Raw genomic sequence first — 27,773 nt, forward strand, 5'->3', positions numbered from 1 at the left:
CGGTGCAGCATGCCTCAGACAGGCCTGCTTTCTTATCTCCACGTGGAGGTACCTGGGTGGCATCGCTGTCTCTGGTTTGCACTTGCCCTCGCCCTTCTCAGAACAGGCGTCTGAGGGCCAGCTGGCCAGCCGGGCAGCATTTATTCCCTTGGGTACTGCAGCTATGGCTGAGGACGCAGAGAAGTAGAGCTCTGAGCCAGCTGGCCTGTCAGAAAAGGTTTTCTGTCACATGTGCCACCCTTGCTTAGGGCTTGTAGCTGAGCTTTCGAAGCTGGAGCAGTGGAGCTGGTGGAGCAGTCACCCCAGAGATCAAGGCTCCGCCCCACACAGCAGAACCTGCCTCGCCCCTGGCTGCTCCTGCCGCGGGAAGCCTGTGCCCTCTCCAGGGGGCTCTTCTGCTGTTCTCTCCAGACCCACATCCTGCTCCTCGGGACCTGCTCTGTCCACCTGCGTGCTGATCGGGCCTTGCCCTCTGGCAAGTCTGCTTTCCCTTATCTGTGGGGCAGCATCCACACTCCACTGCAGTGCTGCTCCCCAGGGGGAGGAGGGCACCACGACGCTCCGCTGAGAAGGGCCTGGCGGGCAGTCTCCTTGAGATCAACACTTTGATGCTCCCTGTGGGTTCTGTTCCCTGCGTGGCTCACCCGTTGTTTTGTGAGAACTTTTAGGAATTTTTATTAACTTTGGTGACATCTAATGTTGACAGAAGAGAAAAATAATAGCATTCTGTCTTGGCTGGATTTGGCCTGTTGCCTTTAGGTTGTGGGGGGGTTTAGGGCATGGGGACCAGAGAGGAGAGCTGCAGGCTTGACACAGTGAGCAGAGTGGCCCTTGGCCTGCCTGCCTCAGCTGTGACTAGCTGTGGCCTCCCCTGGTGATTAGCTGCCCTCGGGCTGTGACCCTTCTGAAGTCATTCTGTGGTTTCTTTAGGATGAGGAGCAGTGTTGACACACAGGTGTCAGGGAGCAGTGCTCCGCTGGGGGGTCCTCGTGCCTTGCTGTGGTGGACCCAGCCCCCAGGGCAGGCACTGGTCATGGTGCCATGGGGCATACAGACAGGGCTGGGGAGTGGTTGTCACAGAGAATGAAGAGAGCTGCCTGTGAGTGTCTCTGCCACACCAAGAGCCCTGTCATTTAGACAGAAGTCACTGTGGGGACATAGGTCATTTTGAGAAACTCAGGCAGTCCTTCTCACTCCTGCTTCATAGACAAGAGCTGAGTGGGGAGACAGGTGCTCACCAGAGTCCAGCAAGGAGAGGCTCTTGCATGCCTACTTTCCTGCTTCCTGCCATCATGCCCCCTCCCCTGAGGCTTCGCAGCAGATTCTAGGCCCCAGCAGTCAGACCTGTGGGTGTGAAGGGTAGAGCATGGCTGGAGTGCAGACACCCCAGCTCTGCACGACCACTCTGAGCTTGGAGGTCCTTGGTGAGAGCTTTCCCCTCTGGGGTGGACTTTCTCAAAGAGACTCTTCCTATGTTTCTGTAGTTGAAAGGCCAAGTAACAAGAGGAAGAGATGGTCTGGGGATGTGGCTTGAGCGGTAGTGCGCTCGTCTGGCATGCGTGCGGCCCAGGTTCGATCCTCAGCACCACATACCAACAAAGATGTTGTGTCTGCCGATAACTAAAAAAATAAATAAATATTTAAAAAAAAAAGAGGAAGAGAGCCAGGGTAGGGATTTTTTTTAATATTTATTTTTCAGTTGTAGTTGGTCACAGTACCTTTATTTATTCATTTTTATGTGGTGTTAAGAATTGAACCCAGGGCCTCGCATGTGCTAGGCGAGCGCTCTTCCACTGAGCCACAAGCCCAGCCCCTGGGTAGGGACTTTTAATGCCAATGTGAACTGGTGGTGTGATGTGGGACAAGCCTCTGGACTTCCCCAAAGCTAGCTTCTTCCGCCTTCATTTAGCACATGTTTCTGAGGAACGCGCCTTGGTGTTCTCAGTGCTTTATGAGTATCAGTCAACTGAACCCTCTGGACAACCCCATGACACTGCTCTTACTATCCCAGCTTCACAGACGAGGAAACTGAGACACAGAGATTAAGCAGCTCCAGGCTCATTGCTGTCCAGTATGCAGTTGACCCGTGTGCCCTGCCACAGGACTGGTCCCCGGCCAGGGCCTGGTCTGGGGGTGAGGACAGAGCTACCATCAGGTCAGGGTAAAATATGCTCATAAGGAATAGGATAGGTGGGGTCAGGCAAGGGTTTTGAAAAATATGGAGAACTTCAGAGATTCCAGAGATCATTCCTGATCGTAATAGGCAGCTGTCTTTCCACATTACAGAATGTTAACTTCCAGCCTTGTTGACGAGACTTCCAAGTCGAGTGCCTCAAAGGGAAGAGGATTAAAACAGTTCCACATTCAATTTCATTTATAAAAATTTGATTCAAAGAGTGTTGGGGAATTTGAACGGTCGCTTTTCTCCTTAGTTCAAACCTTTGCTGCTCTTTCCCTGTTGGGTGGCAGCTTTGCATGACCATGGCCGCCTGACTCCTCTGCTGCTTTGCTTGCCAGATGCTGACCAGTACAAATATGGCAAGAACCGGGTGGAAGCGGATGCCAGGCGCTTGCAGACCAAAGAAGAGGAGCTGCTAAAGAGGAAGGAGGCGCTGCGGGACCGGCTGGCGCAGCTCCGCAAAGAGAGGAAGGACCTGAGGGCCGCCATCGCAGTGAATGCAGGTAGGGGAGGTGGGGGCTTCCTTCTGGTCTGCCTGCGAGGCCTGGGATCATGGAGGCTGTCATGGGGACTGTCTGTATCGTGCCTCCTGGGGCGCAAGCCAGGGCAGGCCCTGCGTGGTTATAGGTACAGCCGCAGCAGAGGCTGGACCTGAGCCCAGGCTGCCCAGTGCAGCTTCAGCTCCATTCCAGCCTCAGGTGCCAATGAGAGGGGCGAGCCCTGTGCGAGCCCTGCCAATGAGAGGGGCGAGCCCTGTGCCCAGGGCCGGAGCCCTGTGGTAACAGGTATCCAGGGGGATCTCTCAGCAGGAGTGCCCTCCACTGGGGCAGGTCCCACTCACAGGGGACAGCAGAGGCTTCACAGCAGGGAGCAGGGGAGCAAGCAGAATGTGTCGGTAGGGGTTGGGAAGGGCCAGGTCCGAGGGCCCAAAGAGGGTGCAGTCTAGCAGGGGAGCCAGGAGGCAGAAGAGCACCCCAGCCACCCTATTTTCTCCTGCTGGCAGGATCACCTGGCTGGGGATAGGATTTGGGCTGCCTCCATGCCACCATGCCAGACCAGTTCCCACACAGCGGCAAGGCTGGCTCTTCAGACAGCTCTGACAGCCTCAGAAGGCGAGGGAGGGCAGGTGCAGAGGACAGGAGGCCACAGAAGCTCTCACTGGCTTATTCACACACAGCTGGAGCTGACACACAGTCACCCAGCTCATCAGAGCTCGGCCTCTCTGGCTTGGAGCCTGGGTGATCACTGTGGAGGGAGGCGCTTTTGGAAGAGTGGAGGGCAGGCCTCAGAGGAGGAGGCAGGGAGGGCGTCCAGCCAGGGCTACCTGGTAGGGACCAGAGCCTAGAGTGGAGCTGGCAGGAGGGAGCAACTCCCTCCCTGCCTCATTGCAGAGCTGCAGCTGGTGAGCTGCAGGGAGGCCCTGGAACTTAGCCTCCAACAAGAGAGTCCCCAGTGCGGGCAGCATCAGCCAGGCCTGGGCGTGTTTGCCAGCCTCTTAGACTCAGTTTCCTCATCTGTCCAGCGTGGATGCTGCGTGCTGCAGGTAACTGTGTCAGACCTCAGCATGAGCAGAGAGGCTGGTGCCTGGAGCAGGGGGAGCCGTTCCAGGGGACTTGTCCTAGAGCACAGCCAGGCTGGACAAGGCCTGCGCGGGAGCTGTGCTGGGAGCCAGTGGAGGTCCAGTGGGCACAGAGGTCCCTCCTGAGAGCCTGGCAGTGACAGCGTGACTCTGGACTTGCAGGCAGGAAGACCCAGGTGGTCCTGGAGGACAAACTGAGGAAGCTGGAGGAGGAGTGCAAGCAGAGGGAGGCGGAGCGGGTCAGCCTGGAGCTGGAGCTGACTGAGGTCAAGGAGAGCCTGAAGAAAGCCCTGGCTGGTGGCGTCACCCTGGGGCTGGCCATTGAGCCAAAGTCAGGGACATCAAGTCCACAGGTAAGTGTCCTGCCAACTCCCTGCAGAAGCCACAGAAGGGCCAGAGCCCCCTGGGGAAGTGCTCTGGGACGGGTCTCAGTTCACTCTGGGTCCCCTGACATGCAAGCTCACATGGGCTCACACATTGTCATATGTTGGCACTGGGCACGTTTGTCAGCTGTGTCCTTGGCTTGCTGACACTGAATTTTCTTACCTCTGCACTGAAACTTCTACTAGGTCCTTGCTGCACGTCCATCCCTAAGAGAGGAGTGACTCCGTGTAGCGAATTTGGTGCTGGAGCCCAGGGGTGGGGGCGTGGGTTCCGGGCTGGGACCCTCAGAGCTGATGGGACATGGAATGGCCTCTCAAGTGAGTCCTCCCCTTGGATGCTGGTGCTACACCAGCCCCTCGACAGGCAGTTCCATGCCTGAGCCCCAGCGGCCTCGTGAGCCCCAGCAGCCTCGTGAGCCCTGTTGTTGCCTCGTGAGCCCCGTGTTGTTGCTTCTGTTTCACAAAAAAGGTGTGAGGCCCATCAAGCGCAGTCCACCCGCTCAGGAGTCCAGTGTGCAGCTGACCCCACTGCAGCTGACTCTCAGCCCACCACCTGCACCCCAGTGCTCCTAAGGCAGGTTCTTCTTTCCAGGCATCTGGCACAGGGCCAACCTGAGTGGATCCGATGCCCTCCACATGTGCATTTGGTGGATTCGCCAGGTTTATGGGCACTACCAAAACCCAGCACCCACCTAGCCACCACCAGCAGCCCTGCCACACCACCTTTGCCACTTTACTCTCCTCCCAAGCCCAGCCACTGTCACAGCACAAGGGCCACCCCTTGCCTCAGAGATGGCCCCCTAGGCAGAGCCAATTCCAGCAGGTGGGGAGCTCTCCATCACTGGACCCACAGCCCTGCAGGCTGGGGGGCAGCAGGCGGGGTTTCCACACCTGGCCCCTCTCACCTGGGCTCTGTGCTTCTGTTGTATTCATGGTGCCCAGGATCAGTCCCAGGACCTCATGCCTCCTGGGTAGGTGCTCTGTCACTGAGCTACCCCCAGCCCAGCTGGCCCAGGTTCTCATCTGCTAGGTGACAATGTTGCCTGCTGTGGGGAGTGGTGTGGACACCAGGGTGTCCTTCCAGCATGGATGCATGAGCTCTCATGGGTTGACCCATTCCATTCATTGTCCTTAGTTAAATAGACTGACAGGTACATATTAGTGCATCATATGCAGATTATATTTATTTGACTCATTCATTCAACAATTATATGCTTGTATGATTGTATATTACTATTATATACAATATCAATAGTATTGTATGTAATTTATATGTAACGTGGTGTATCGTTATGTGCTACTATATATATGAAGTTGTACCTTGTTCCCTCGGTGAGTCACAAACCATTCTGTTCCAACCATTGAATATACTAGATAAATGTCCCTGTCCTGGGGCACTTGTGTTCTCACAAGAGGGAAGCCCACCACAGCACTCCTCAGCATGGAGAGGGCGGGTGCCGTGGGACCCAGGCTCTGAGGGCTGGGTGGCTTGGAGTGCTGAGTCTCTGTGTCTGACTTGACCTAGGACCAAGGGCCTGTGAAGCCAGGTGCAGCAGAGAGAGTGGGGAGGGCCAGGAGGGGTCTTCCCTGGGCTGCAGAGTTCTGGGCCTCAGAGGGACTCATGTCTGTGATCGGAGGCAGGAGAGCATGCACCTGGGCCACCATCCTGCTGGAGGGTAACGGTGGGCTGGTCGGCTGGGGGACTGCTCCATCGCCAGCCAGCGGGGACTGAGCTTCCCTGTAGCAACTGGAGCCTCTAGCTGGGCCCTGGGTCCCACCTCTCCAGACTTCAGACACCCATGAGAATCCTGCACCTCCAGCCTTCCTCTGGTAGCTTCCTTCTCCTTTTGTGGCACGTGAAACACAAAGGGTGCTGCCTCATCCCCCTACTCCCCACAGGCTGCTGCCCTCTGGCCCTGCCTGCTTCACCTGTGCTTCCAGATGAAATCTGGAAACCCAGCTGCAGCGTGACTCCTCTCTGAGCCTGCCCTGCACAGGTGACCTCTGGAACTCTAGATCCCACAGGCGCTTGAGTGCTCGCCTCTCTCCAGCTCCAGAGGCCTTTGGAGTGTCCCCTGCTTCCTCCACCTGCAGCAACTTCACACTCCTGGATCCCTGTCCTTCTAGAGCCCCTCTCTGGCCCCTTCATCAGCCCCTCCTGCTCACACATGCCCCTCTGGCCTCAGGAGCCAACTCAGCTCTCAGAGGCTCAGGGCTGGGCAGTGTGCATGCCCGCCCCTCTGCCTGCTGTGCTAGCTGCTGCCTCCGCCCTCTGAGGGCCTCTCCGAGGATCGTGGTTGCCATAACCTGCCTGGCATTGGTGTGGCAGTATTTTGCCTAATTGCCTCCAGACCCTGTGTGCACGAGAGTGGCTCATCAGAGGGAGGCTTTCCAGAAGCAGGTGCAGGTTGCCCGCCTGGCCTCTCCCACAGATGTCTTTTTTCTGTCCTTTTCCCAACCACTCCACCTGCAGCCTCTCGGGGTGGGCATTGAGAAGCTTTGCCAGGGAGAGCGTGCTCACAGCCCCACAGTGTAGTAGGAACGCACAGTCACGGAGCCCACAGGGGACAGATGCTACAGGAGACACTACCCTCCCCAAACAGTACCCTATGCCCCTGAGCAGCGTCTGATGGCAGTGATGACAGCAGGGTTAGTCCTTGGAGACTGTGACTGGGGTGCAGCAGACTGCCAGCAGGTTTTCCCAAAGAGCAGTTTGACTCCTATATGGGAGGGCAAATGTGGCGCTGTGGCAACAGAGGGTGCGTGTTGTTCTATCTCAAGTCTCCTGGAAACCTCTCTGACACAGCAGGGTTTCTGAATGTTCGTGACCCCTGAATATCAGTGGCCTGTGGCTCACTGTGACTGCATTCCCAACTTGATGCCAGTCCGGACACCTCTGCTGCCACTTGAGCCTCTCTGGCAGCCAGTCCCTGGGGATTCCCTGGAGTAAGCGAGAGCTGCAGATGCAGGAGCCAGAGGCAGCACCGTGTGAGCAGAAGGGCTGGCTCTGGATGCCACTCATGTGTCCTGGCCACTACCACCAAGTGGAGCCTCCCGGCCTCAGCTCTGCTTCAGTGACAGGGTGGCTGAAGGGTGCTGAGGATTAGGCCTGGGCTCTTACTGTCCTTGTGTCTAGTTTTGGTCATTTTCAAAATCCATTTCTTCTTTAAAATGCTGGAGAATACCTGGGAGCCAGAACCCACTTCTCACACTACACTTCCCCCTTTGTGACAGTCTCCCGGGTTGAGGCATCGCACTCTGGAGAACTCGCCCATCTCCAGTTGTGACACCAGTGACGCAGAAGGGCCCCTGCCTGTGAACAGCGCTGCTGTCCTGAGGAAGACCCAGCCAGCGGGCAACTCCCCCTGCCGGGGGCATGTGCTGCGGAAGGCCAAGGTGAGCCCCAGTCTCCCGGGCAAGCATGTGGCACCCTGAGCCCTGGGCAGGGTGAAGAGCGGGCTGGGCTGTCCTCCTGTTCTGCTCAGCCTCCTGCCAGAATGTGCTGAACGTCACCAAGCTCCCCCACATACCCTCCTTCAGAAACTGGGATTCAAAATCAGGAGGGAGTCTCTGGCTCCTTAGTGTCCCAGAAGTGGGCAGGGCTTATGGAAGAAGGGGCCAATGCAGGACTATTCCTGTGACCCGCCCCCCCCATGCCTTGTGGTAAACTGAGCACAACAGGTGTTGCCACTCTCCTGTGCAAAGGTGAGCGGCTCTTGGCACGTTCCCGTCACCCCCACCTCCAGGACTTCAGCACCTTCCAACTGCACCCTCTCCTTATCCCTGGGAGTACTGGCCCCTCCCCTCCCTGACCCAGCTGCCCTTCTCCCATCTCTGGGCTCCACTGCTCTGGAACCAGGCCCTGTGCGCCCTCTAGTGATGGCTCTGTCCGCAGGGCATCTCCAAGGGTCTGGCCAGCAGGAGTACGCCTCGCCATGGCCCTCTGTTCCAGGCTGCCCTGTGCCCCCGCCTTGATTTGCACCCTCTGTTTGCCTGCTCCGCCTCTGGCCTCAGGCTCCTCCTGTCTGAGGGCTGGTGATGAAGCCTGGGGGAATTTGTCATGGGAGTTCCAGGCTCAGGTTTTTGAGGAACCTCATGGTGCTTCCCGTGGTGGCTGAGCACCCACAGTTTTGAGGTCTCTAGGGGGCATGAGCCCTGTCAGCCCAGTGTCTGGCCACTTGGATTTACGCTGTCTCCTTTTCTGCAGGAGTGGGAGTTGAAGAATGGCACATAAAGGAAGGCCAGGCCACCCAGCCTCAGATGGAGGCCGCACATGTCCCCTGGCCTCCTCACAGCGACTGTGGACGCACTCCCCAGTGTGGCCAAGCATGACTCCTGAGGGCCTGCGAGCAAGCTGCCGTGGCTCACGCGTGTTTTTTCTACTGTACCATGGTGCCCTTTAGAACAGCTACTATGAGGCTTTGATTTTGAACTATATTTGTTAAAAACAGAAACAAAGAGGATTGACAAGCTGTTTTAAAGACCCTGTAGAGGGCAGAAGGTCACCTATCCAGCCAGACTGCACGCTCAGCCCCAGCCCTGCCGAGCCTGCAGATACCGAGCAGCCCGCGGCCTGCACTGCGCGGCCCGCTCTGGGGTGGCTGCAGGTCTTGGCTCTCGTGGCTGTGGCGTGGACACGTGGCCTGTCTCAGGACCCCCCCACCTGCGTGCCCTGGTTGCTGGAGGCCAAGGCGCGAGGAGCGCGTGCAGGGAGCCAGTTGGCCCTTGCTCTTCCTGGTGGGCAGATGCTTTCTCCCTGGGACAGGAAAGCTGCCACTTGCTGTAACCTGCTTTAAAAATGTCTTTTTCTGTGTCCCACCTAGTTGGACCTGAGGAGTTTCCAGAGGTTCCATGTCCAGTTTTATTAGTCATTGTTCTGCTCTGGGGGGCAGCAGAGTGCCCCTAGTACTTGGTTAGGTTCCCCCTGGGCCTGAGGCCCCTAGCCCTCCAAGCCTCAGGAGTGTGGGTGCCTCAGAGCCCATGGCCATGTAGTAGGGGGGTGCACCATCTTTGTGCAGGCGTCCACTGCCTGGAGTGGGATCCGTCCTTTGGAAAGGAAGCAAGTCATAGACCTAGAGCCCCTTGGGCCCAGCGGTGACCTTTCAGAGCCTCTCGTCTGCCCCCAGCTCGAGGGGTCAAGCTGAGCCAGGAGTACGTCAGCACACGAGGCTGAGCTGTGACTCCCGAGCTCACCGCCTCTCTCGGGTCCTGTGGGGTCCTGCTTGCCTCCTTCCCAGTGTCTCCTGGAGGGCGCTGGTGCTCAAGGACAAAGTGGAGCTGGTCGGCCGCCCACTCTGCCCCCGATCCGAGGCCGGCCTACCTGCATGGTCCCCACAGAAGGCCCACACTGGCGATGGACCCCCAGACCACAGGCTGTACACCCACAGCCAGAGATTCTCATCAACCATAGGAAAAGAGGGCTGGAAGCAGTGTCCCCACACTCTCCCATCCCCTGGGCCAGCCACAGTGGCCTCATCGTCCTCAGGCCTTCCAGGGGAGGACCAGTTCTGCTGCCACAACCTCGGCCCTGCAGGGCGGAGTTGGCTTTCTGTGAGCAGAAAAGCCGTCTCCAGTGAGGAAGGAAGTGTCGTAGCAGGACTGGGAGGCTGCTTGGCTGAGGGCCCCTGAAACTTGAACTTATTGTGAAGCCATCTGCCAGGAGTGTCTTTGGTCCGTGAGCTGCGTGGTGTTCCCACACCACAGCACGTGCCAGCACTGACCACAGGGGCCTCCTGCTGGAGCCCTCGCAGGGAGGCCTGGAGGGGCAGCCTCCACCAGAGCCAGTGGCTGGCTGTCACTGGGGAACCCCTTCTCTCTTGGGAGGGTTTCCCCATCATCACAGGAAGCTGTGACCTCTCCGTCTCCTGTGACACTGATTTCCATAAAGGGAAGAAAATCAGACCTGCCATAGATTCCCGCTGCCTTCAGGTCAAATGAGCTTTCTCAGCTCTGGCCCTTCTGACCGGGGCCACCCTTGCCAAGCACCATGCCAGGTTTTGATGGTGGCCAACCTGAGGTCTTGGCCTTGACCAAGGCAGGAGAATGTCAGCAGAGTGTCTTGTGCATGGGAGGTGGCCTCGGGCACTACCAGGACCAGCTTTGAGGTACAGGCAGAGACCCATGGCCTCAGAGTCTCCTCTGAGGACTCAGCTCTTGGTGCCAGAGCCAGGGTCTGGAGCCAGGTCTCCGCTCCAGAAGACAGGGTTGTGTCTGCATCCCCAAGTTTGTAGCCCCCATCACAGCCGTGGTCTCCTGGGGAGGGTGCACACTGAAACGCACTTCCCATGTCCCACGGAGCCCTTCCATTGGTCCTGAGGAGGTGGCGCTCCGCCTGCTACTCCATAGCGTCCCTCATGCCCCTCCACGTTTCTAAGTGATCAGAAAGTTAAAGTATTTGCTTCAAAATAAGTTATTTATTTGTATATTTTCAGTAAATAGAGTTATAATTTATGTCTGTACATATTGGGCGACTGGAGGCGCCTGCCAGAGGTGACAGGTCGTGGCACCTTGTCCTCCCAGACGTCCTGCGGGCTGACTCTGGGACAGCTGAGCTCACTGGCAGATTCTGTCCTCAGGCCCAGTGGGCGGAGGTGGGGCAGCCCCTGGGGAAGTGAGGCTCTTCCGATGGTCAGCTGTCACTTCAGCAGGCGGTCATGATCACAGCAGGGCTGCAGGAGGCCGGCCAGCACAGAGGAGCTGCCAGGACAGGTCAGCGGCAACCCCTCTGTGGGCTCAGGCCCTCTTATTCTGAGGCCACAGTGTCATTCCTTGGGGTTCTCTCTGGGCCATAATTTGGCATGATGTCGCCATCTTTCACCCCACTGTTAGGTTTCCATAACGTTTTGTTCACTGACTGACCATTCACATAGGAGCAGCATGCTAGCCAGAGGCTGGAGTTGGCCAGGCCGGCCCAGATGCCAGAGTCCGTCCAGATGAGTGTGGGCCTGCACACACAGAACTTTCTGGAACCCTTCTCTTTGCACTTGGAGTGGCACTGGCCTCCATGCATGCGCCTCCATCCCATTCCTTCCTTGTGTGTACCTCGGTGTTGTCCAGCCCTCTGTCCACTTTGTCTTGCTTGTCCCCAGGTTGTTTTGGCTTTTCCTACCTAGCCAGATCTATGCTGGTGGGTTGCCAGCCACACCGAGAGCACATGTGCGGCCACAGGGCACCAGACAGCTTCACAGGTGCTGCCTGGTGCCACCTTGCCTTCTGCCAGGTTCCAAGGGTGGCTTCCCAGGCCATGGAGAGCCCCGCCAGCACAGTCCTTTAGAGCCCCTGCAGGGGACAGTAGGTCCCACGGCTCCTGCTGAGGGTGGGCAGCAGCAAGGGGCCAGCGGCCTCCCACCAGAGGGAGGGCAACCTCCTTTGCCACCAGCATCTGCCATGTGCATGCCGTAGGGTCCCCTCTGGTCACACAGAGGTTGGGCAAGCTTCTGCCACCGCAGTGCAGGCAGGACACCCCGAGGTCTGCAGGGCCATGCTGCAGGGAGGGGAGCCACTGCCTTCCTCATCTCGTCCTCCTGCTTCCTAAAACCATTTCTACGGGAACAGTTTTAAACCAGGGCATGGTTTTAAAGAGGCATCTAAATATTTTGGTCCTGTTCTACTGTCCTCTTACAACCCATGGAGAGCTGAGTTCATACTGTGAAACTGAAAATCAAAGTAAAGCCGCTGTGTGTGCTCAGGCCCAGCCCGTGGAGGGCCCCAGGACCGCTGTGCCCTGCCCAGCCAGGGCTTGTCGCCTTAGACACGTGGGGGTGGCCGGGACCTGACACCCTGTGGGTACCGCGGTCATTGCCTCGGGTGCTGGCTGCCTGGTACACAAGAACGCCAGGTGTTGGCGCCCTGGGAGAAGTTCGCAGCAGCATCTGCAGACCTTCCTTCCTAGGGACCAAAGGTGTTTGGCCAAGGCCATCTTTCCAATTGATTTTCTAATAAGAAAGGAAATAAATATTCACTAGACATTTTAGCATCAACTTTTACACCATAGGTATTCAGAATTAATTGACCATGGCTGTAAGTTGTAAGATGTTTTCCTATTAAGAATGTAATTATTTCCTTATTGTATTTTTTAAAACTAAAGTCATATTTAAATTTCTCTTTGAAAGAAACTTTTTTTTAAATTAAATACGTTGGTAGTGCCCATTTGAGATGACTGTAAATATATTTTCACTGTTTCTCAGTGTATTTAATTCATAAAGTAAAAAATTTTATAAGAAACTTGCAATGAAAATACTAGTTTTCAGCCCATTTGCCCCATTTGTAGCCACCTCACTTGAATTTTCTGCTCTACTAATCGACTTTCTACTGTTTACGTGGTGTAGCCACTGACTGGTGCCCCTCGGCGCGACCACTGTGTGTCACTAATAAACTGCTCTGAGGATCAGGCCCGTGTCTTGCTGAGCGTGGGGCCTGGCGCAGGTTGGGGTCGGGAGGCACAGGGCAGGGTGAGCATAAACCCTTCCACGAAGGAACCACCGTTTTAGTCTGCAGACTGACCGTCCAGATGCCAAGCCCACGCCAGGGCTAGAAGGGGATCAGATAGGGAGGGCCCTGCTCTCAGGTACCAATGGGTCAAAACAGACGGAAACAGAAAGTGGGGTCTGGTTTTTGAGTGGAGGACTGAGTGGAGGTTTCTGGAATGGTAGAAGGAGAGGCTCACTTTGAGGCCACTTGATAAAGTTTTTAGGTAGGGTCACTTGAACTAGGCTTGGGGTTTAAGTAGGAGCTCAACGAGGTGAGAGTTTGGGGAAGACGTTCCAGTCAGAGACGGCCACGGGAGCAGAGGGGTGGAGAGTGGAGACGGAGCTGCCTGGCCAAGGAGTGCAGCCGCGTTAGCTGGGAGCAGACCTTGGAGGGCGCTGGGGGAAGGGTCTGTTTACAGTGCTGTTAACCGCGGCCATCTTCCCAGGGACGAAAACACAAGACAGGAGCACACCTAGCAGAGAGGCAGGGGTGAGCAGACCCCCCCAGCTGGGTGGGCTGGAGCGTCCTGGACCAGGTCGCTCCCTGGAGCCCCAGCCAGGGGCAGGCGGCCTGGCAGCCTGGGCTGCGTGGCTTGGTTCCCAGCTCCAGGAACTTGCCTGTGGGTCCCAGCGGGAGGCACAGCTGGGGCAGGCACTGTTGCTGGGGCTGGAGGCCAGCGAGGCAGGCTTTCCGCACTGCCCTCCACCTGACCCTGTCCTCCACCTCCAGGGTTCACCTGCAGGTCTCATCAGGTTGTCCCACTGGCACCTCCCAGGTCCCCAGCTGCTGGCCAGCCAGCCTCCCTGCCACCCCACTCATCCCCGGGGAAGCCTGGAGCGAGCCGCCCTCACCCCTTCCCTGAGGCCACTTCTGCTCCCTGCCGGCCTCTGGCCCCAGCCCTCTTCCAGCCACCATGCAGGGCTCCCCGCTTCCCCACCTGGAGGAGCCATGGGAGGACCCTCTGGCCACAGCGTCCACCCTCTGCAGTGGTTGAGCCCAGCCCCACACCTGCCAGGTGGGAGCTCATGGCATCTGGAAGTGCTTCTGGCCAGAGAAGCTTCTCGGAGCTGCAGCCGCAGCAGCTGTAGCAGTGAACCTGGCCATGCTCACACGTCCAGGCACCTTGTGTGGCTCGGCCACTGGAGCCGAGAGGGCGGCACGCGCATCCGGGAGCAGGCTGGATGCACCCTGGGCTCCTCCCTGGGGCTGCCTTCCCAGCACCACAGCCCGGGGGACACTCACTGAGCACCTACTGTGTGTTGGGCAGGAGAGGGCAGCAGGAAGGCCAAGCGCCTGCCTCCCTGGGCACTGGAACGCTGCAGACAGAAGGAGGGACCTTAGTGGTGGGTCTGAGCTGTGAAGGGCATGCCAGGCCCTGGTGGGGGCAACTGAGGTTATGGAAGGGGACACACAGGAAGCCGGCAGGCTGGGGAGGAAGAGGGCTGCGGTGGCCAGCTGTGGCCACGGTCTTGCCTTCGCTCCCAGGAGCCCGTGGCCTCCCATTCCGCCCCCCCCCGCGGGGGTCCTGGAGTGGCTGTGTTGGACAGGGGTGTTCTTGAGGAGCCCTCTGTGGCGCTTTGGGCTGGTCAGGGCTGAGGCAGGAGGGCCTCCCCGAAGCTGGTCCCTGGCCTCCTGGGGCAGAGTCCCCGCGGCAGCTCTTAACCCCTGGCGTGCTTGCCGTGGCAGAGGGAGGCCATCTTAGAGGTATCACGATGGTCCACCCCAGAGGCTTTGGGGGGACGACTCACGTGGCGTCCCGAGGACTGAGGCAGATGGACAGTCCTCTAAAGTCACGACTGCACTTATGAAAGTTCAAAGAAAGAAAGAAACATGCTCCAGCTCCAGGGTTTGAGAGCCTGCCCGAGGCACCACATGGGGACACTGCCAGCCCCAGCCCTCAGTCCTGGGAATTTCCAAGACGTGCCTGTGAGTCACAGTGGCTCCCCGCCACGCTGTTGCCAGCCAGCCTGAGTGCCAAGGTTTCCTGGAGGGTCTCCACCAGCCCTTCTGCGGGGACGTGGCCTCCAATTCCTTTCTTAAGTCTCTCATGCTCAGAATAGCTACAGTGACTTCTGCTTTCCTGACATTATTGGGATTGGTCGTATGTGTGTCTCACCACGCTTCTAGCGTCTGCCCCTGCCCCTGCCAGACCCAGCCGACATGTCATCACAGATGTGCTGAGCATCAGGTCCCAGAGCCACTGAGGGCTAGGCAGTGGCCTGGACCTAGAAGGAGCTGTGACCGTAACCCACGGCTACCCCTGCAAGGAGGGAGCCCCTTGATGATGGCATTCTTACCAGCAGGAGCAGCAAGGAAGGCTGCACTAGTCCCCTGCTTGCCTAGCACGAGGACCGTTGGTCCCAGTAAGACCCACCATGATGCCCCCTTAAGGTCACACACACAGTGCTTCCATGAGGGAAGGAGTGGGTGGCAGAGAGGCGACGGGAGTCTCCCCAGCACCTTCCGGGAGCAGGCAAGGACGGGCACCAGCCTGGCGAGTCTTCTAAAACCCACTGTGGCTTAGTGGCCGTGTTAGCAGGAAGAAGACTTTGTAGGGGCTTCCAGTTGGCCCTTCCTGCTGAGATGGCCCTTGGGTCTGGAGGTCGATGTGGGGATCCTGCCTGCTGCTCTGTGTTCCACCTGTGCATTTGGGCGTGGAGGGGTGACCCCAGGTGGTGTCCACAGCAGGCCCACTACAGCAGAGCAGCCCAAGCATCATTGACTGGCCACTGCTAGCCCTTGCCCTGACTGGTGTCCTTGGGGGCTTTGCTGGTCTTGAGGAATTTGCTCTAGGCCAGTGCCCACTGACTCCCCCACACGGTGAGTCCCCCTCCTAGTGCACAGCAGCCAGGGAAGGATCGGGGGAGGTCGGCCTTGCCCGAGTGCCCACAGCCAGCCTCCAGGCACCCCGCATCCCTGCACCCCAGGAGCTCAGCCTGGGACCTGGCTGAGGGCTGGGGCTGGCAGTGTCACCACCATGTGGTGCCTCGGGCAGGCTCTCAAGCTGCTGGAGCTGGAGCATGTTTCTTTCTTTCTTTGAACTTTCACAAGTGCAGTCTTTAGTGGACTGTCCATCTGCCTCAGTCCTAGGGATGCCACATCAGTCGTCCCCCCAAAGCCTCTGGGGTGGACCATCGTGATACCTCTAAGATGGCCTCCCTCTGCCACGGCAAGCACGCCAGGGGTTAAGAGCTGCCGCGGGGACTCTGCCCCAGGAGGCCAGGGACCAGCTTCGGGGAGGCCTTCCTGCCTCAGCCCAGCTGAGGCACAGTAGCCATGCCCAGGGGCTACAGCGGCTCTGCCCTACCCTGCCCATGTCCCTGGTGTCCAGGGCCTGGAATGAAGGCCTCTTCCTCCAGTTGGTGGTCAGAATCCACACAGGGACCTCTTGATCCACAGATCGATGCCTGGGATGCGCAGGGGCGTTGGTTCCGGGAAACAGGATCTCAGCTTCCCTTTGTTGCAGGAAGCAGGCTGCTCGGGAAGCAGCAAGCCGCCTCGGAGAGGAGAGCTCGGAACTCTGCTGTGAGGGGCGGCCAGAGGAGCGCGAACCCCAGATTGCGAGCCCTGATCCGCAGTTTCCACGACACTCACAGGTCCTCATCTGAGGCCCATCCTATCACTGGGGCTTTTCGCCTCTTTTTAACGAATCCCTAGTCTAGAGGCTGAAGCCCGTGCAGGGGCTCCACCCTGAAGGTGCTCACAGAGACGGATGAGAGGACCCGCTCTGCTCACGGGCATCCGCACACTTCAGAGGGCGCCGTCAGAGCCCCAGGGCAGTCATCCACCACCCAAAGGTGGGGACGCGGTCCCTCAGGCTTCCTGGAGAAAGGCTGGGGGGGCTGACCCCTCCCCAGGCACGGGTTTCTTACCACAGTGGTTTTGTGCTTTCACGTCACAACCAGGTCTGGTTTGGCCATCACACATGGACACCTGAGAGGCCTCTGCAGGCGGCTTGGTCATGTGGAGCTGACAGCAGACTACAGCCGGGGAGGGGCGTGCTGCGGAGACCGTCAGGAGGCCAGGAGGGAAGTCCTGTGGAGCCAGATGAGCCCTCACCCTGCAGCTGTCCCCAAACAGCTGGTCGCCTTGTTACTCTCTTCACTTCCACGTTCACTTGGACGATTGCTATTTAGAGGCACTGACTGCCACAGTCCTTTTCTACCCTAATTGCCACCAATGAAGTACCTGCCCAGGTCCTCCTTGGCTAGTGACAGATCTGTTTGGGCTTCTTTGTCCCCCTTCTCCTTCTTGAAAGATGCAAAGTCACCCATTTCCACTGCTTACGATCTAGAAATGTCTTCCTGGTTCCCTGACAGCGTGCTGTCCATCAGGAACGGCTGACACTTTCCCTCCCGAGAGCCCCTGGTTCCGCCCTCTGTGTTCTGTGGGTTCTGCGGGACTCTCCTTTAACTTCCAGGTTGGGAAGAGTCCCCGGTGGCCTCGCCCGCTGCCCTCGGGCCCTCTGGTCTCTTGGGCTGCTGTGTGGACCCATTCCCGAGGAGCCCGGCTTGTCATCACTGCTCTCCAGCACCAGCTCTGCTGTCCGCAGGCGCTGGCCCGCTCTCTGTGGTGCCATTTCCGGCACCCTCCCCCTCCTCTCTGCCTTCAGCGGCTCTGACTGCCCACAGCCCCCTCTTGTCAGCCAGGCCTCTGCTCACCCTGCCGCCTGCACGTCCCAGTTTCAAAGAGGGCTTTTCCCCTGCCTTTGACCCAAGGCAGAAGCAGACGCCTTCTGAATCCTCCAGCTTGCTTTAATGAACCCCTAGGCACACACACGCTGTCAGGGCCCCTCCCCGCCACCTCAGGCAGCCAACCGGTGCCTGGGTCTCGGCAGGACTTTCAGCCTGAGCGGAGCTCCCTGCAGGCCGTGTCTTCCGGTTCACCAGTCGGTCTCTCCGGCACTCTTGGATGCTGAAGGAATCCTTCTCCACATCACCCTTTTTAGTCACCCCACTCTGCACAGCCCCCAGACAAGGCTCCAGGTCCCCACTGGCCATCAACTGATGGGTCGTCCCTGGGCCCACAGCCTGCGTTCACCCGTGGCTCCAGTGTCTAAATGCGGCCTCGCTGAGCTCACGCCTGCAGGTGGCAGTGTCTGCACATGCTCTAGTTGCCATCTTGGCCCATGGCTGGAAGCAGCACCCTGTCTCCCTGCCATCAGAGGCGAGGACCTGCCTCTGGCTTCGGGAGCAGGGCCATGGAGGGCCACAGTGGGGAGCCCAGGACTCTGTGGGATCACCCTGTAGGGTCCTCTTGACCACCTGAGAGGAGGATGCTGAGTTTGGAGCTGAGGTGGCCTTCTGTGCCTGAGGACCCCACCTGTCCCTGCACCCCATAGCAGGGTGGCCAGGAGAGGCAGGGCCACGGGGGGGCAGTGGGGCCTGCGCCCTTTCCCAGCTTTCCTGTCCTGTGTGCCTCTCCCTTTCCCAGGTGGCAGCCTCACTGTCCCCGGCCCTGTCCCACCTTCTTCCAGCCATGACCTTGCCTCTGGCTTTCCCGAGAACCCAGGGTGCCAACCTGGGGGTCCTGGGCTCCTGTTCCCAGGGGCAGCCCCTGCCTCCCCACCAGGCCTCTGTTCTGTGAGGGAGGCCGCCTCAGCTCCCAGGAGAAGCTGCATGCAGTGGCCCGGGGCCTCCTCTGCACCAGACAGGGGCCTCGTCCTAGCAGCTCCCAGGAATTCTCTCCTGAGCCCTGCCCTGCCCCTGCCCCTGCCCTGCCCCTGCTGCCCCTGCCCTGCTGCCCCTGCCCTGCCCCTGCCCTGCTGCTCCTGCCCTGCCTCTGCCCTGCCCCTGCTCCTGCCCCTGCCCTGCCCCTGCCCCTGCCCCTGCTGCCCCTGCCCTACTGTCCCTGCCCTGCCCCTGCCCTGCTGCCCCTGCCCTGCCCCTGCCCCGCTGCCCCTGCCCTGCCCCTGCTGCCCCTGCCCCGCTGCCCCTGCCCTGCCCCTGCCCTGCTGCACCTGCCCCTGCCCTGCTGCCCCTGCCTCAGGGACCAGGCCCTAATGGCCTCTGTCCTGCCAGCCATGAGTTTGCTGGCCCATCTTCAAAGCCCGTCCTCGGCTGGCCGGGTCCAAGGCTCCCTCCAGGGCTTCCTCCTGCTCACAGCTTCCCCTCTTGATGGGAGTCAGATGGTATGAAGGTCGGCTACACCACGGTCCCTCCCAGCTGGCCTTGGTGGCCCGCCTCCTCCCCTCTGCTCCCTGGCCCACCAAACCTCCTTCCTGGCCCTTGCCACCGGCACAGGTGCTGTGGTCACCCGGAGGGCCTGAGGTCTGGGATGTCACTTGAATCGTGACTTAGTCCCGCCTCCCTCATCTGTGGAACCAGGATTGGCAGGTCGACTTCAGAGCCGCTGGTTTATGGGGGGCCTGGAGAGGGCCCAGAGCTGGACTTGGCAGGAGACCGGGGACCGCCGTCATCATGGCCGTCCCCATTGTCCTCCTCATTACCCTGCTGGAGACACTCCCTCTGTCACCCCCTGAGCCAGAGTGCTGCTTGGGTCATGCCCAGAGCTGAACATCTGGGCCGTGATGATGACAGCCACAGACACCCGCTCTGCTGGGCAAGCCTGAGCCAGGAGCACCCGGGACAGGAGGGCGCTCTCTGCCAGTGGGCGCTGTCTGTGACCGTCTAACTGCAACGTCACTGGAGGGCCAGTGGGCTGGGGACACACGCCATCAGACGCCTGGGCCAGCGCTGCTCAGGGCCTGGGGTTGGCGAGGCTGAGCCCACCCAGTGCAGGGAGCACCAGGCCCCCGCTGCAGGATGCGAAAGGAGGCTTCCTGGGTTGGGACACAGCAGGCCCTGTAGGCCAGGGACTGCCCTGACAGCGAGCACGGCCACCAGTCCCACTGGACAGCAGTGCTTGCCCGGCACCCTGCAGCTGGAGGCTGGTGTCTCTGGAGCAGGGGTGACTGCCTGACTCACCAGGCAGCGCTGGGCGTGTCTCCAGCCCTCAGGGAAGGAGCCGGGTCCTGGGCTTTGCTCCTGCTGAGGTCTGGTTGCCGGGCCTCCCCAGGACCGCCAGCAGCACACCTGTGGCCAATCAGGGGTTGTCATTGGTGTGCCTGCCACACCTGGGCGCCTCAGGTAAGGGTGGCAGAAAGGCTTGGCTCAGGGGTGGCTCACGAGGCAGTGGATCAGGACGCCCTCGGGGGACAGGCAGTGCCAAGGTCCTCTGGGAGGAGGGGCTGCTCCGGGGTGCCGATGTGGGGAGGACGGATAGCAGCCTCCCTGCTCCTGGCCAGGGCGGGGTCTAGCCCATCTAGGTTTGGACAATGACCTTATCTGCTCTATGCTTATGTTTGACTGTCACAAGACAGTGGCCTTGTCTGAGGCAGGTGCTCGGTACACTGATGGGCAGGGGACGGCCCATGCCCAGGGGGGACCTGTGGACACTCTTCTCTTCCTCAAACTTGGGAGGGGCTCTGGCCCTGACCTTCCTGTATCCACTCTGAAATGGGTGCCGGCAGGGGTGTCCTCAGGAGCACTGTCCGGGCCCGTCCCCATGGGGGGACAAGTCCCTGGTCTGCGGGAGCTGGCTCCCTGGCAGCTTCTAGAGGGGCTGCTGCAGGACCCAGGGCTCTGAGGCCAGGAGTGGACCCCCACAGGGGATCTGCGGAGCATGTGGATGCCCTCCCTTCCTCCCCTGGTCCCCTGCTGCCCTGTTGGCCACCGCCCGATGTAGGGGCCGCAGTCTGGTCTCTCCTGAGCTCCGCCCTTTCTGGTGCCTGGCAGAACCAGCCAGAAGAGGGTGGCGGGTCTCCGAGGAAGGGCCTCTTTCTGGACGTCGTTGCCCCTGGCCCTGCACATTCCTGTTCTGTTGCCGTCATTGTTACTAAATGGCTCTGGACACCCAACTCAGGGCTGCCTGGCGTTCGGGGCGTGGTGGGGTCTCTGAAGCACTGCCTCGCATTTCAGCTAAAAATAACTTCCCCGCTTGTGCCACCATCTGACAGCAGACTCTGCACACAGGGGCCGTCCCTGTGTGGCGCCCAGGCGTGATACAAGGCCACAGCATTTGGTGGCAGGTGGAAACTGAGTACCAGCAGGCAGGTTTATGGTTTTCTTGGCTCTGATGTGGCTCCTGAGTCCCATTGTCCGTGTGGGGTTCCCTGTCACCAGTCTGATGATAGGTGGCCACAAAGGGTTCCAGGCGATGGCTGGGGAACGAGGTGCCCATCATGCCCTCCAGCTGTCCCCAGGGAGCAGGCTCAGTGAAAACCCATCTTCAGAGTGGCCAAGGGCTCCCGCTTCCACCTGGGTGCCAGCAGGTAGAGCCAGGGGACGGAGTGTCCAATTCGGATGTTCCCAGAGTGTCCGCTCCCCACACAGGCCCATGTGGCCCTCCCCTTGCTTCCCAGCCCCAGGATCCCCGGCTCCTGCCCTGTGTGCTCTCTGTCCCCATTACGAGCACATGTCCTCTGCAGGGACACCCAGGCTGGGTGGGGGCTGCAGACGCCCTGGACACCTGGGTGCCCTGCCCTCACCCCCTGGCTGAACTGTGTGGTCACCGTCTGCCTCCTCCAGCCTGGGGTCCCCTTCAAAGTCAGGGGGTCTGGCTCATGCACACACTGTTCCAGGCCCAGCACCTGCCTGGGGCCCAGCATTTGAGGACTTTGATGTTGAAAACCCGATTTTGCCTCATAAGGACATGTTGTGGCGCAGAGGGGATGTGCGCGTCTGTGAGCGTGTGTGCAGGTGGCTCCCCCTCCGCCCCCTCCCCCCGCTGCTCCATGCCCACTGGAGCCATCCTGGGTCACAGTGGGAGTGCGTCTGGAGGGATCTCCCTCTCCCATGCTCTGAGGCATGGCCACACCTCTCAGACCTCGCTGTTCCTTGCTGCAGGGGGACCTCGGTCTGTGGTGAGTACTGGACCCTCCCCAGGCTGGCCGTGTGAGGGCACCATCGTGGAGAGGACGCCTCCTCGGGGCCGACACTTCCTGGTCCTGCCCAGGCAGCCCCCAGTGCGGCTCAGCCCGCTTCACTGCACAGTGCACTTAGCAAACGTCCACGGGGCTTTCAGGTGTCTGTCCCTCTGTCCCCTTCCCTGTCCCTCTCCCTTTCCCTCTCCCATCCGTACCTGCCCCTCTGCTCCCTCACCCTCCATCTCCAACCACGCAGGAGGAGAGTGAGGAGGAGGCACGAGTGTCCAGGGGAGGCTGCCCTTGAACCCTCAGAGGGCCACAGTCCTCAGCCACCAGGGACAGCAGCAAACCACCATGAGGCCAGAGTGCCCCACAGGTGGGAGAGCCCCAGTATCCCAGCAGCCAGAGGCCCTGGCAAGGTCCTGTAGGTGTGCCAGTGCCAGCCAGGACCTCGTGGCAGCCTCCGCAGCCTCTGTCCAGTTGGCAGGTTGGCGGAGGCTCTGGCCTCCCAGCAGTGGGGGGCAGGGGTGCCCCCGGGTATGTGGAAACACGGTGGCATCACGTCAAAGGCCAATGCCATCTGCGAACTCCCCACCTCAGGACTGCCCCCTGCTCCCCTCACAGGTCCTCGGACACATCGTCCCTGGGGCCAGACTGTAGGCCTGTGTATGTGCCAACTTCAACATCGAAAAACGTCCTCATGGTAAGGCGGAAGCTGATCAGATCCGTTTAATCTTTGTTAAAAGCATCACAAATTATTCGTTGGTCTTTTTAAAGGAAAAATAAGAAAGAAGGCGTCCCCTGTTATGTGCACACACTGAGTGGGTACGGGGCCTGCTCAGACAGCACGAGACACCGGCGCTGTCATGCCAACTCCAGGTGACCCCCGTGCACCTGCACGCCAGGCGCGGAGCTCAGCAGACAGCCAGGTGAACGCACAGACCCACGTGCTGATCCCCCAGTTGCGGAGATGGGAACACACGGGAACATGGGATGCCACCATCCTCCCAGGTTCTTGGGTCCACACAGATCTTAATACCAATAATAACGTAAAATAGGGAAAACACAATTACCAAGGGGGATCCCCACCCAGCAGCTGAGAGAATTAAACTGAGTGGTCGAGGGGGGTCGGAGACGTGCAGCTGGCCGCCCGCAGGCCCTGGTGAGCCAGGGAGGGTGTTTCCAGGGACCCCGAGCTGACCTGGGACCTGGGCCTGGGTGGGCTGAGTGTGAGCATGGCTGTGTCCAACACGCATGGCCGGTGGGCACAGATGTGCTGGGTGGGGCTGCAGCTCGCAGGTCTCCACATAGGAGTGAGACTGCAGGCTGGGGGTGGGGACTGGCAAAGGTCTCAGGGCACGTCCTTTACTGGCACTTGGCCCTCCCCAGGGAAGAAGCTCCTGGAGGGGCTCCGGCAGCCCAGGTCAGTGGGCAGGCAGGGTGGGGGCAGGCTGGGCACAGCTGGGACACCTCCACACCCAGGCATTCCCTGCATGGCTGTCTTTGTGACTGTGATCCCTGAGTCCCATCTGTGACAGGAGCACCCAGATGCCAGGGGCATCCACCCAGCAAAGACCAGGTGCCCGGAGGCTGAAGACCTCTTCCTGGGCCTCCCTGGTCACAGGCCACTCCTGGGGAAGACAGGCGGACACCCCAGGCTCCGGCAGGGTGCAGAGGACACTGCTGCCTTGCTACAGGCCCTGGTGTGGCCACCAGAGAGCCTGGCCTGGGCAGGGAGGGGAGGGGAGGAGGAGGACAGTGACTTCCCAATTCAAGGCAAAAGGTGAAGTGCCCTCTGTCTTCTGGAGGCTTGTGCCAGAGCCCCCAACTCCAGGTGGCTGCGTGCTGCGTGCTGCGGAGGGCTGGCTCCGGGGCCACCCCGCTCCATCTTGTCCTGACCCTGGGAAAGCCCCCCGTTTCGGGCCCATCGCCCACCTTCACCTGGGGGGGCACTCCCAGTGGCCCCTCAGATCTTCCCTATGCCTCCTGGTTGACTCTGCAGGAGCCCCCCAAGTTGTAAGGGGCACAGAAGGCTGTTCCGGCTGCGGGGGGCCCGCCCCTCCCAAGTCCCTTGAGCTGCGGGGCAGAGCTGCGTGAGGCCGGGCAGCGCCGGCGAAGAGCTGTAGGCTGGGGTCCCTGTGTCCCCCACCCGAGCCCGCTAAGGAAAACTGGCCCCTCTGGGCCCAGAGGAGCCCTGGGTTCTAGAAAAGGGGTTCCAAGAATGAAGCTCTGACGGCAACCCAGACGCCCACCAACTGGCCACGAGAACAGGAAGTTCAACCAAAGCCCCAGAGCAAACGGCCACTTAGAGGGAAGTTACGTCATCTGCAGCTTAAAAACAGGACGATGGCAGGAAGGCCTGGAGGTGGTGCTGGGAGCCCTGGCCACAGGGTCCAGGACTCCGGGGGCTTCTGCAGGGACAGGAGCTGTAGTGCAGCATCTGCGTGGGTCTTGGGTCTCGGAGCAGGGCCAACCCGGTGGGCTCGCTCCCAGACTGGCTCTGGACAGGCCAGCGGCAGCCAGGAGAAGCCAGGCCTTGGCTGGGGCGACAGGTTGGAGCAGCCTGGTCATGTGCAGGGGCCAGGGCCAGAGACACCCCAGAGTCAGGGGTGGGGACATCGGTGGCTCTGTGGGCCTGTGTCCAGGAGGGTCAGGAGTCAGCTGTGCTGGCATCCCATGGGCCTGGTGGGCTGGGACTGGGCAGAGGGAGCAGTGTCTGTCCCATGTGGGGATGGTGGACGAGGTGGCCTCCCGCAGGTCTCTGAGGGGACATGGTTCCAGCTGCACTTGTGGCTGTGCCCTCCAGGGAATGACCAGCGGAGGAGAGTGTCCCGGCCAGACCACATCAGCTCACCAGGTAGCTGTGCATCTCCCGGGAGTTGATGCTCAGGACCACGCCCGAGTGGTTGCCTGGGGAACAAAGGAGAGGCCACCGTGAGCTCAGGCCATCGGCTGGGGAAAGGGAGAAACAGGCCGCGGGGGTGCCAGTGGGGTCCTGGGCAGCACGTGAGCCGGCATGCAGTGGGGACCCCAGGTGCCTTCAGTCAGTGCCAGGCTCAGGTGGTGGGCTCTCCACGCTGCTGGGGGAGTGAGGAGGGGGTGTGCCTGGCACTGTCACAAGCAGCGGGCACCCCAAGGGTGGTGAGGTGAGGCTGTGCCCACTGACCTGTGCGGGGGCCACCCCTGGCATCAGCAGCAAGGGGGTGCAGGAGGGGCTGAGGCTCCGCCCCCTCCTGGCAGTGGGAGCTGCAGCGCACAGAGTGGCGAGGCGGGGGTGGGGGGACGGGGCGAGAGCAGAGAGTGGGGTCAGAGGCTGGTCGTCAGGTGGTCCTGGGGGCCGTGCTAGGACACCAACGAACGGGGACCCAGAGCTACTGCTGGCAGCCCATCTGCCTGCCCCAACTCATGAGACTCCCTGCACTGCCCGCCTGGGCCCATGGGCCTGACTGTCCACGAGAGACCGCAGCAAGGGTCTCCACCCCCTGGGCCTGGTCTTGCTATTTGTAAAATCATGGTGCCCCTGGCACCCTCTGGGGAGGACCATGGTTGGTGACGCCTGGTGCACGCCAAGGGTTTGGTTCAAATGATCATTATGTTTGGTTATTTTTTAGGGGCTTAAAAGCAGGCAGCCGTCAGAGGAAGGAGCCAGGCTCAGGACTCAGGTCCACCTTCCTGAGACCCCCGTCACAAAGGGCTGAGACCCTGCACGAGAGTAGGACCAGCTGGCAGGTTGGCGGAGCGCTGGCCTCCCAGCCGTGAGGGTGTGTGGAACCAGTCTTGGGGACAGGCGGGGCAGCAGGAGCCCAAGACCACCTCTGCCCGGGGCAGAGGACAGGCCTGTGAGGGGCCTGTAGAAGGTACTGTCCAGAGCCGGACGCTGCTCTCCCGTCACCTCTAGTTAGGCAGTGACCTGGGAAGGTTGGGTCTCAGCTTTCCATCTGAGGAACAGGACACCAGCATTTGCCCAGGGCTCAGCTATGTCCTGATGGGACCTGGCACCAAGTGGGCACCCAGAGGAGACCCAGGCATCTTGCCTGATGAGCAGCCCTGGGCAGACCCACCCCTGGAGGAGCTAGAGGGAGAGCCTGGGCCTGGTGGGGACCCGAGGGCAGCCCCTGCGAGTTGTGTGCCCCTGGACCAGCAGCGTCACCTTCCCGAGCCTCCCTCTAAGTTAAAAAACGAGGCCATGGTTTCTAACTGGCATGTTCTGGGGCGGAGGGCACTCTCAGTTCACACAGCACGTCCCCTGGTCGGGGTGTAAACCTGAACTGTAGCAGTGACCACGGCTGCAGTGGGACTTTCCTGGACACTCTGGCAGGAGCCTTGAAGCCACGGGGTGGCAGGTTGCCGGCCGCCTTGGAGGAGGCACAGAGGGGTTGTGTGGTGGGAACAGGAAGAGCTCCGTCCCCCGTGAGTGGCGACCCGGGGCCAGTGCAGTTCATCTCTGTCCCCCAGGCTCACTGAGAGCCAGCTGGCTCCTGAAGGTGCCCAGAGCAGGCTGGTCCTGGCCTCGGGGCGCCTGCCTCAGCTCTGCCTGCTCAGGCTCCAGACCTCCAGGAAGACTCGGAAGCCCTGGGGCCTCAGCTGATCCACTCGTGGAGAGGCAGAGCTGCCATGAGCCTGCCTGTGCTAAGGGTGCCACGGTCCCCACGGTGCAGCCCTGCCGCTCCCCCAGCAGGGTCACCCGCGTCCCCACCCCTGAGTAGGGAGAGTTCTGGGGCCTTGCCTGACCTCCAGACTGCTCCCTGCCTCCCCCTGAGGCCCCAGGGTCTGCCTTTGCTGACTGCAGCACCAGAGTGGGGCCTGAGGGGCTGCGGCCTCGCCTTGGGGAGGGGTCTGGCGGTGTAGAGGCCACGGGAGCCGTGGCACAGCCCTGCGTCCAGGCCGTGCCCTACGTCCAGGCGCCCCATGTTTTGAGGCCTATTGTGGAGGCCGGCCTCTTGTCCTCCCTGCCTCTGCTACCAGGCCTGGCACCCTCAGCTTCCAGCAGCCTCTCATATCATCCTGGGGCAGCACTGGGAGGCCCCACCGTCCCCGTGCCAGGGAGATGATGGCCCAGGGTGACCCACTGGCAGGGTCTGCCTGGCCCCACGTCCTGTGTGCTTTGGGCCAAGAGGCCTGGAAGGCACCTAAAGAGGGCGGGCCTCAGGGCAGGCACCACCTGGGAGTGGGGTCCTGGGGAGGGGGCTCACCCTGGGTGGTGCCCTGCACGTCCTCGCTGTGGCTCACGGGGCTCGTCATCTCCTGCTCCTTCTCATTGTGCATCTGAGCGTACACGGTCCTGCCCGGGCGTTTCCTGCTGGGCAGAGGTGGCTGCTCAGCTGTGCCCAGCCTCAGCTGCCAGGACCCGGCCCCTCGGGGAGCAGGGTGCAGACAGCCCCGAGGGCTCCGCTCAGCACCCAGAAGCCCAGCTCCCCGTCCTGCAGGGCCAGTCAGAGGTCTCAGGGAGACACGGCCGAGTGGCGCAAGATGGTGGTGCAGGGCCTGGGCTCGATCCTCTCCTTCCTCCTTTTCTTCCTCCTGTTCCCGAGTCCCCTTTACGGTGAGGAAACCAAGGCTCCAGACGGGGAGGCACTGGCCTGAGCCCCGGAGAGCAGTGGCAGGGCAGGGTGGTGGCCCCGGTCTGTGGCACTGACCCACAGTCCCCTACCCCCTATGGAGCCACCCCGCAGTGAACGGGTCCTCAGCTGCTCAGAAGCAGAGACCTCAGCACCCACCAAGTGGCCCTTCAGAGCGCCCCAGGGGCCCCTGTGGGGCAAGGTCCCCAGGCCCCGGGAGGCCAGGTAGGTCTGCCAGGGGCCTCCGAGGCACCTCCACGGTCTGCCCGCATGCCAGGGGCACCATGCACCACCGTCTCCTCGATGGTGTGCTCGAGCCAGCCGGAGCAGGCCAGGCTCCATCGTCACCCCGGCTCAGCCGGAGAGCAGCCTGGGACACGGCCCTGAGCGGGATGAGCAGCCTCAGGTGGGCACCCTGATGTGGTCGAGGGGAGGGATCAAGGACTCCGGGCTGCTACCACAACGGGAGCCACCAGGGGCTCCGGGAGTGTCCCCGCCTGGCTGGCTGAGCCAGCAGCTGTTCCCAGGGAAGGAGGGACACAGGGCTGCAGTGGTGACAGGGGCAGGCCAGAGCTGGAGGCCTCCCCGGGGGCAGCACAACCCGCCCCTGCTGGCTGAGCAGCCCGTGGCCAGGCAGGGCCCGGAGGTGGCAGGGCCCAGAGGCCGACGTGCCCTCCATGTGGAGATCGGGACCCACCCTGGGGGGACCCGAGAGTCAGCCACTGCAGGGCGGTTTAGG

At 60.8% G+C, this 27,773-nt stretch overlaps 1 protein-coding gene across 2 annotated transcripts in view; it reads left to right on the forward strand.

Moving 5' to 3' along the window:
• The window catches only part of Afap1 (actin filament associated protein 1), a 131,535-nt gene extending 119,005 nt beyond the window's left edge, over nt 1-12,530 (forward strand). For both annotated transcript variants that reach the window (XM_076864189.2, XM_076864188.2), the window contains 4 exons: nt 2,518-2,682; nt 3,921-4,111; nt 7,376-7,537; nt 8,349-12,530. In XM_076864189.2, coding sequence (XP_076720304.1) covers nt 2,518-2,682; nt 3,921-4,111; nt 7,376-7,537; nt 8,349-8,375 — 545 coding nt within the window. In that variant the 3' untranslated portion in view covers nt 8,376-12,530. The remainder of the gene's footprint in view (nt 1-2,517; nt 2,683-3,920; nt 4,112-7,375; nt 7,538-8,348) is intronic.
• Nucleotides 12,531-27,773: the final 15,243 nt, after the last annotated feature.

Source organism: Callospermophilus lateralis, chromosome 8, assembly GCF_048772815.1.
Source record: "Callospermophilus lateralis isolate mCalLat2 chromosome 8, mCalLat2.hap1, whole genome shotgun sequence".
Classification (NCBI taxonomy): domain Eukaryota; kingdom Metazoa; phylum Chordata; class Mammalia; order Rodentia; family Sciuridae; genus Callospermophilus; species Callospermophilus lateralis.